The sequence below is a fragment of the Carya illinoinensis genome, chromosome 16 (assembly GCF_018687715.1).
Source record: "Carya illinoinensis cultivar Pawnee chromosome 16, C.illinoinensisPawnee_v1, whole genome shotgun sequence".
NCBI lineage: Eukaryota > Viridiplantae > Streptophyta > Magnoliopsida > Fagales > Juglandaceae > Carya > Carya illinoinensis.
In genome coordinates, this window is record NC_056767.1 from 23,438,142 (window position 1) to 23,446,244 (window position 8,103).

Consider the following 8,103-nt stretch of genomic DNA (forward strand, 5'->3'; position numbering starts at 1 on the left):
TTTTTTCTTTTTTTTTCGCCTTATTTGCATTATGGTTGTTGTTTTGCTGTGTTTTGTTGGGGAACCCCACCCTCTCTAACTTGTATCATCTTTTATTTTAATGAAATTTGCTTATTTAGAGAAGAAGGGGGGAAAAAAAAACACTCATAAACTTTTATGACCATTTAGGGCATGTTTTGACATTACAAGAATTTTCAAAAATTCTCAAAATTCTTTGTAATTTCGTGAACAAACATTACTCGATGCAAAACACCTTTTAATTTTAAATTTTCAAAATTTTTATCTTATCATTACAACTTTCATAAAATTTAAAACAAAAATTATATTCAAATAATATTTTAACTTTATGATATTTTTATTTAATTTTTTTTTCTCAAAATCCGATAAAATATTCACTTAAATCATTTCACTATTATTTACAAAATATTAGATACTTCAAGCATCCAAATATGCCCTAAGATTCGGAAGGAAGAGAGGGTTATACCATTCTCGAAAGGAAAATGCTAAATATACTTTAGAAAAACTTATAAAAAATTTACTTTTCCATATGTCAATTATTGATACGTTGAAAATCATGAAATTTAAAATTTAAATTTTGAATTTCAAAAAAAAAACTAACAAAATGAATCTTATAGGTAAAATTGTAAATATATGCAACACTACTCTTAGAATGCATATGAGGTAGGATGATTAGGATGGGATTTTTTCAAAGGCTTTTTCATTGGGGGCGTGCCTCAAAATTATTCTACAGAAGAGCGTGGTTAAGAGTACATGTGACAATTGTAGTTTGGAAGATTCTCTGGCTCTCCTCTCTCTGATTTACATACTCCATGATTGCAGATTTCTCACCTGCAGGCGAAAGAGATGGCAGTCACGAGATTTTTATTTTGATTTTTATTTTTTAAAATAGTTTTTCTTTTAAAGTCTTGTGAGCATCGAGATGAATGAACTTGACAAAGAACCCATCCCTTCAATTCCCAGTGGTCCTCCTAATTGATAGTTTGATGCCCACCTCACTCCTCATCCTACACACATTCTGTTCAACTTTCTCTTATCCCACGGACCTTCGCTTCCTTCTTTCTTTCATTTTTTTGTCTTTTTTTGTTTTTGTTTTTTTTTTCTTGCCAAATATTACAAATAATGAATTGAACCCATTTAGCTTTTCAACAGTTTTTCAGTCTCTGAGTTGGAAAAATTGCCAAGCTAAACCATGACAAGTGTAGCAGTTTGGAGCAAAGAAGAAGAGAAAGCTTTTGAAAATGCTATTGCAATGCATTGGGTGGATGAGGACTCCAAAGAGCATTGGGAGAAGATTGCTTCAATGGTTCCCAGCAAGAGTGTGGAAGAATTGAAGCAACACTACCAAATGTTAGTGGAAGATGTGCGCGCAATAGAGGCAGGACATATACCACTTCCCAACTACTTAGGAGAGGAAACATCATCTTCAAACAAAGACTGCCATGGCTCTTCTGGGGCCACGGCTTCGGATAAGAGGTCAAATTGTGGTTATGGAACTGGGTTTTCAGGATTAGGACATGACTCAGCCGGGCATGGAGGGAAAGGAGGGTCGAGGTCAGAACAAGAACGGCGAAAAGGGATTCCATGGACAGAAGAAGAGCATAGGTATTGTTCAAATGACTTTGAATACATGTTGAGCTCTGCTACTGACTTGTATTTGCAGTGTCAAGCAGCCTATCCAGTTGGTGATTTTGGAGCATGGTGTATTAGCATGAATTATATTACGCTTAAATCTGTCATAATAGATCCTAGGCATATATCAGACTAGAGGAAGTGCTTAAAGATGTATAACTTGGCAAATCATATGTGAAATCTGGATAAAGAAGCTGATTATGAATGGCAAACTTTGGAACTGACTTACTTTTGATTCTACAGGCTGTTTTTACTTGGATTAGACAAGTTTGGCAAGGGGGATTGGAGAAGTATTTCAAGAAACTTTGTCATTTCCAGGACTCCCACACAAGTGGCTAGCCATGCTCAAAAGTACTTCATTCGCTTGAACTCCATGAATAGAGATAGAAGGAGATCTAGTATCCATGACATTACAAGTGTGAACAATGGAGATGTCACTTCTCATCAAGCACCAATTACAGGCCAACAGATACACATGAACCTGTCAAGTGTAGCCGCTATAGGACCGCCAGCAAAGCATAGGACTCCACTGCATATGCCTGGTATGTATGGAACGCCGGTAGGGCATCCGGTTGCTGCTCCACCAGGGCATATGGCATCGGCAGTTGAAACTCCTGTCATGCTTCCTCCCGGACCCCATCCCCATCCCCACCCATATGTTGTCCCAGTTGCTTACCCTATGGCACCTCCCCCAATGCACCAATAACATTCCTATCTTCTGTAACAAGTTTTCCAGGTTAGCATTCAGAGGAAGTGGTTTGTGCAATGAAAAATCTCATTGCATCAGAAACTCAGTTATGGACAGATCACAGCTCTGTCGTATCTAATTTGGATCATTCCTACTTACTGGATGCTTTAAAACATCACATGTTCTTGCATTGAATGAATAACGTCCATTTTCAACTGAAATGATACACTTTCTTTTTATGTGTGTTATATGTATATATTTATATATTTTTTCAACAGCTCAATATATGCGAACAGGCAACAACCTTTAATGTATATAATTTACTAGTATAGCACCTTCATTTATGAAGGAAAAAAATACATTGGAATGCAAAGACATTTTTATGTCAAGACAGACAACTGCAGCCTCATTTCTTTATCATCGTTTAATGTATATAATTCGCAAGAACAGTACTATAGGCAATTATTGCACTTGCATTTAATTCATGGGCAACAGGGATCTTGTCCAGTGGACCCGCTACTCTCAAAAAGCATAACCGGTCTTACTGAATTTGATACTTGCATGTTTCTTTCCTTTATTCTGAACAACTCAACTTTTGACACAGAGAGAGAGAGAGAGAGAGAGAGAGAGAGAGAGAGAGAGAGAGAGAGATAATGCCCAAGTACACGTACAATACCCTTAAAACAACATGGGCATGCAGTAAAGATATCATCCTGAAACTCGCTGGCATACAAGGGTGCACGAGATTACAAGAAAAGGGTGCGTGTATATTTTATCTACAAAATCAATCAGCACCCCTTTGATTTTACATGAAGATGCCCCTTTAGTAGATGATACAATAAACGTTTCTGTCCCTATTTCCACCATAATGGTTCCACAGCCCCTCATCTCTTTTTGCCTCCCATCAAGTTTGGACCATGACGCTTGGAATGCATTAAGGGAAAGGGACACAGAGATCCTCACTTCAGTTTTTCAAACAGTACATCCCCCAATGTGACGCAAACTTGAATACTTGAACCCAGAGCAGGCCAGAAGTTCATCTGTTCAACCAAAAGCAGATTGGTGGGTATCAGGGAAGTTAAAAGTTTGTACTGCTCAAGTGAAGATCTTCCCACTCCTAACAAATTAGTACAATTACGCTTCATACTGTATAACTTTATTCCAAGTTTCTATTTGGTCCCCGACCATTGAATTTCACAATGTCATCCCAAAACTTTGAAGATTGTTGCAATGTTAACCATTATGTGGTCTGTCTCACCATGATTATGTGCAAATGCACGAGACCGCATGCTCCCTTAAAACAGACATGGCCCTCACATGTTTCCGGCCAAGCCAGTTGCCATTTCCAATCCGAAACCCCTACAAGTCATGCAAATGTCCATTGTGCTTTATAGGCAGGAATTGCAAGCACGATTGGTCTGAAACATGTGAGGCTCATGTGCCTACGTTTGATTGGCTCAGATGTTGATATTTGTCTCCTGTAGTAATAGAAGGTTAACATTTGCAACAATCTGCAAAAGTAACAGCTTACATTACCGTAATAAGAAGATTGACAAATAAAAACTAAAAAAAGTTGGATGGTGTAAAATGTAGTGAGGCCAGAGATATAGGTGATACATACAAAATGTTGGGGAAAAAATTATATTCACCTTAATCACTGCAGTAGCAAAAGACAATATTGAACGAAGATTATAGCTGCAAACAAATACATTAAAAGTTAACTCGGATGAAATGAAAGGGATGCTAATTATGAAAGGGATGCTAATTATAAAACCAAGAACAATAGTAGCAACAAAACCGCCCGCAAGTATAATAAGCATCCTTCTAACATAAAGGGCATTCAACATGTGAGTCCTCTGTAAATAGCCTGCAGGAGTAACCTATATGGACAAAGTTAATTTGCGACATAAGATCACAAGAAGGCAGGATCCTTTGAATTTGCTTCTAGGAAGTAAATCCTGGGTGCAAGATCCCACTCCTCATAACCGTGTATCAACTGATCTAGGAGAATTCCTAGTATGAAATTGAGCCCAAGATGTCTATGTCTAGTACTCATCCCAAGCCTACTCTTTGACCACTAGATTGCACCTTAGTAAGCAGCATAAACATTGTCAAAGGTCAGGAAAAATTCTCCTCGAAGCTTCACATTACATGGAAAAATGACAGACAAGCATAACCAAACTTCTTGGTTCTAAGAACAAAAGCTTCTAATGCCTGTCTATAAAACCATTTAATGAAATCTCATCTCCAAGGACAAGGGATACACAATTCTCAAAGGGCTAAAGCATTCAGCAATTTTGGCAGCAAACTACTGCAAAAATATATTGAAAAAAGATAATGGCATGTAAAGGAGAGGTTGAGGAATACACGAATAGATTCTTCAGTAATTATAAATACACTAGTTGTAAACCCCTGTAATGCATATGAACAATTAAATTTATTAAATGAAATATTCTTTATTTGACTAAGTTAGCACGTCTACACCCATAATTAATAAATAGAACCTTCAAAAAATTTTAAATGTCACCATTTTGATCTTCAAAATTTTTATTGAACTCAATCAAACCGCACAAGTCATGAACTTTGCCCGAGTAAAAACTGACCAACAAAAAACTGAAAAGAGGGATAATATAGATGAAATTGGAGACAAGCATGATCGGTATTAACATAACTAATGTTACCATTCAGAAGAAGGATCATTTCAGAAGTAAAGCACATGAATTTACAGGAATACAACTAAAATGTATCTACATTTTAAAAGGCAACTGTGGCTCGATAGTTCAACTAGTTTCATTACTGGAAATCAATGAAGCAGTCAAGTTAAACAAATAGCATGCTAAGTAATCCATAGTGGCTCTTTCCCTGCATGAAAATTCTTACTTCATCATAAATATTGTCAATTAAGACTGCCATGCTGCAAATAGGCACAAGTTGTTCATAAAACATGCCCACAGGCAAGGGACAAAGAGAAAGAAACACCACACAAACACTGTATCCAGAAGTAAATAAATTCAAAGCTGTTGGCACAACTAGCAAATAAGTTCAATTTGTACGAATTATTATTATAATTTCTGCGTGATGTTGGCAAGAAGATTTATAAGAAATAAAGTGTTAATTCATCAGTATTCTATAAAAAAGATGATCACAAAAGACAGATCATCCTAAAATGTGTACAACTTCAAGCAGATAAGGATGAACTCTCCTTCAAAAACCCTGTTGCATTGCTGCTATTCCATCTTGATGATTCTGGACAACAGGACAAGTTGATCATGAAAAGGGCACAGTCCAACCCTCTCAATTAATTAAAATTCCTAAAATAAATTCATCTTTTTTAACTTCTGAGGAACCCTCTATTGCTCATGCACTTGAATTGCCAAGAAAATACACAGCACAACTCAACTTCCTCTTCTCAATATAAGATACTAAACTAGAAGAATTTACATCCGCTTGAATTTCCAAGAGAATACACAGCACAATTCAACTTCCGATCTCGAGGGATCATCTTCTAATCTACAAGAATTTACTGTTTCAACAATTGTATCAAACTCCCCAGGGACAAAATCTCAAAGAGAAGCATATTAAGAAATTATAAAGCAAAAATCTACATCAAACCAAAGATCCTAAAAACTTTTCTACCAAAAGCATGCAAACTATCACTAGGATATAATATCTCCTGATAATCTCCCCCTCTTCATACACTTCTTCTAAAGCATTGCTTTCTCATTAAAAACTTAAAACAAATGAAGTTTTTGAGTTATTGACTTCTAATTAGAGGACTAGTATGTAAATGAAATCTAGATCATTGGACAAATGGAAACCCTGATAGGAACAATTCCAAAAAGGTGCAAATTAGGCACAAGCCAAGTATATGCGATGTATGCAAAGACCAAAGAACATTTCTATTCAAAGAAGAAATTGGTGCCCTAGCACACTTGGCAAAAGCACCGCCTGTATTCTAAGGGCATACTCCTTGGTACTGCCATTCTAATAACCATGAAGGTATATAAAAAGCAAATGCGTACATAAATTCGAACTACAGGTCCACAAATTTAAACCCAGCGATCAACCACCAACTTAATTTTCTTTTCATTCTAGAAACACGCTACATATAAGGAATAGGCTGCTGGGGCAGCAAGTAGACAGAAAGCTTTATGTTTACAATACAACCTTCGTTTTCCTATTTTTCATTTTTGGACAAGTGAGACTGTGAAACAACCCGGCTTCTATTTGATTATTTTCTTATTCAATAACAGTAAAGCACATTCGAGAAACACACCGAAGTATTCAAAAAGCTAAATTAGACCATCTAAAACCACTACGTTTGAATTCAGCCCTTAATCCAGAAGAAGCTAAGCAAAAAGAGAATCGTTCACATTTTTACTTTACGCTCTGTTGGAATTGCATCAATGCAGCAACATATTTTGATATAGCAAGCCCTCTTGTGCCCCTAGTTACAAAAGAAATAAAAATTCAAGAGACAAAACAACACACACAAAGCTGCTCCTTTTGGTCCTCTAGAAAAACAGCCCCAAAAGCAAAACCTCCACTTAAAATGGAACCCAATATAATAAGCTTAGTTCACTAGTTTTGGCGAGCAAACAAGTTAACAACATAAACATATAAGTGAAAATTTCATTTATTTCGCTTTTCCCGCAAATACTCAGCAACCTTGCAGTACCAGGAAAACAAAATTAACAACAAAAACTTCGTTAAGCCTCCAAAGTTAAGGGGACTCCTCGAGCTCATTCATCTTCTCTCTCTTCTTCAATTCGGCTTCATACTTTTTCAGTCTCTCATTCATTTTCTCCTGCGTTAACAATTAATGAAAATAATTAGAAACTTCTGTAATAAAAATAATAAATTAAGAATTCAAATTTTCTTCTCTTTTCTATTTTTTCTCTGCAACCAAACGGACAGTTCAGAGAGCAAAGTTGGGAGCGGGGGAAGGAAAGCAAGCTCACCTTGTAGCTAACTTCAACGCGGTGCATGACGTAGAAGCCGAGAACACCACCAAGAATAGTGCCGGTGATGATCCGAACGTAACCCCATTTCCGAGAAGCAGCCGCCACCATCTTTTTTCCCGCACTTTCTCTCGCTTTCTTTCCTCGATTTTCTTTGGGAAAGATACGGCTTAGATACTCTAAACGGCGTCAGAAACTCAGAAGCCTGCCCACCGTTTGTTTGACTGTAGAATATCAAGTTGACTTGCTCGCGGTTCGGAGGTTCCCCCGAACCACTTTCCCCAAACACCCTTTTTTTTTAATTGTGTATTTTTTTTATATTAAAGTATTTAACAAATTAATATTCTTCAAATTTAACATTTTATCAAATTTTAGAAAAATGATTAGAATTTCATATTTAATAATATGATATATACACCATTTTAAGGTACAAAATAATGTGATAAATAGAATTTGAAAGAAAAATAATGGAAAATATTGAATTTTTTTTACTTAATAATTAAGGAAATAAATATTAGTGAATTGATTTTTTTTTTAAATATTTAAAACTGTGTAAAAAATTATTAAAATAAAAAAATACATTTACACTTATCGGTTCACTTCTTCGATTATATATCGATCCCCGTAGCACTGACCAAAAATAATACATACACAATTATTTTATAATTTTCTATATAAATTTACAAATTTCTTAAAAAATATATTATTTTTTAGATTCAAAGCTATCAAATTCAAACAAGTTTCAATTAAATTTAAAAAAATAATTATATTTTATAAAAGATTTGCATAAAAATTGTAAAATAT

General features: G+C 35.5%; 2 protein-coding genes across 8 annotated transcripts; one reads left to right on the forward strand and one right to left on the reverse strand.

Annotated features, from left to right (window-relative positions):
* The first annotated feature begins 761 nt into the window (after positions 1-761).
* On the forward strand, positions 762-2,559 carry LOC122299180 (transcription factor MYBS1-like). The gene is made up of 2 exons (XM_043109217.1): positions 762-1,623; positions 1,894-2,559. The coding sequence occupies exons 1-2, from the start codon at positions 1,211-1,213 to the stop codon at positions 2,354-2,356; spliced, it is 876 nt and encodes a 291-aa protein (XP_042965151.1). The 5' UTR covers positions 762-1,210; the 3' UTR covers positions 2,357-2,559.
* Positions 2,560-2,989: 430 nt separating this feature from the next.
* Positions 2,990-7,568, reverse strand: LOC122299181. Of its 7 annotated transcripts, none has more exons than XM_043109222.1 (4): positions 7,300-7,568; positions 7,017-7,145; positions 3,988-4,033; positions 2,990-3,816 (listed from the first exon to the last, which is right to left on the reverse strand). In XM_043109222.1, the coding sequence occupies exons 1-2, from the start codon at positions 7,408-7,410 to the stop codon at positions 7,062-7,064; spliced, it is 195 nt and encodes a 64-aa protein (XP_042965156.1). In that variant the 5' UTR covers positions 7,411-7,568; the 3' UTR covers positions 2,990-3,816; positions 3,988-4,033; positions 7,017-7,061. The 7 variants fall into 7 exon arrangements, with proteins under 7 accessions (XP_042965156.1, XP_042965154.1, XP_042965157.1 ...); XM_043109220.1 differs by having other exon boundaries at positions 2,990-3,849; XM_043109223.1 differs by having other exon boundaries at positions 2,990-3,378; positions 7,300-7,567.
* Positions 7,569-8,103: the final 535 nt, after the last annotated feature.

Excerpts from the sequence above, each read along its gene's own strand:
- LOC122299180 (XM_043109217.1), top strand. The coding sequence starts at position 1,211 with ATGACAAGTGTAGCAGTTTGGAGCAAAGAAGAAGAGAAAGCTTTTGAA. Across the intron at positions 1,624-1,893 it reads TGGACAGAAGAAGAGCATAG|GCTGTTTTTACTTGGATTAG; the intron begins GTATTGTTCAAA and ends TTGATTCTACAG.
- LOC122299181 (XM_043109222.1), bottom strand. The coding sequence starts at position 7,410 with ATGGTGGCGGCTGCTTCTCGGAAATGGGGTTACGTTCGGATCATCACC. Across the intron at positions 7,146-7,299 it reads GCGTTGAAGTTAGCTACAAG|GAGAAAATGAATGAGAGACT; the intron begins GTGAGCTTGCTT and ends TTGTTAACGCAG.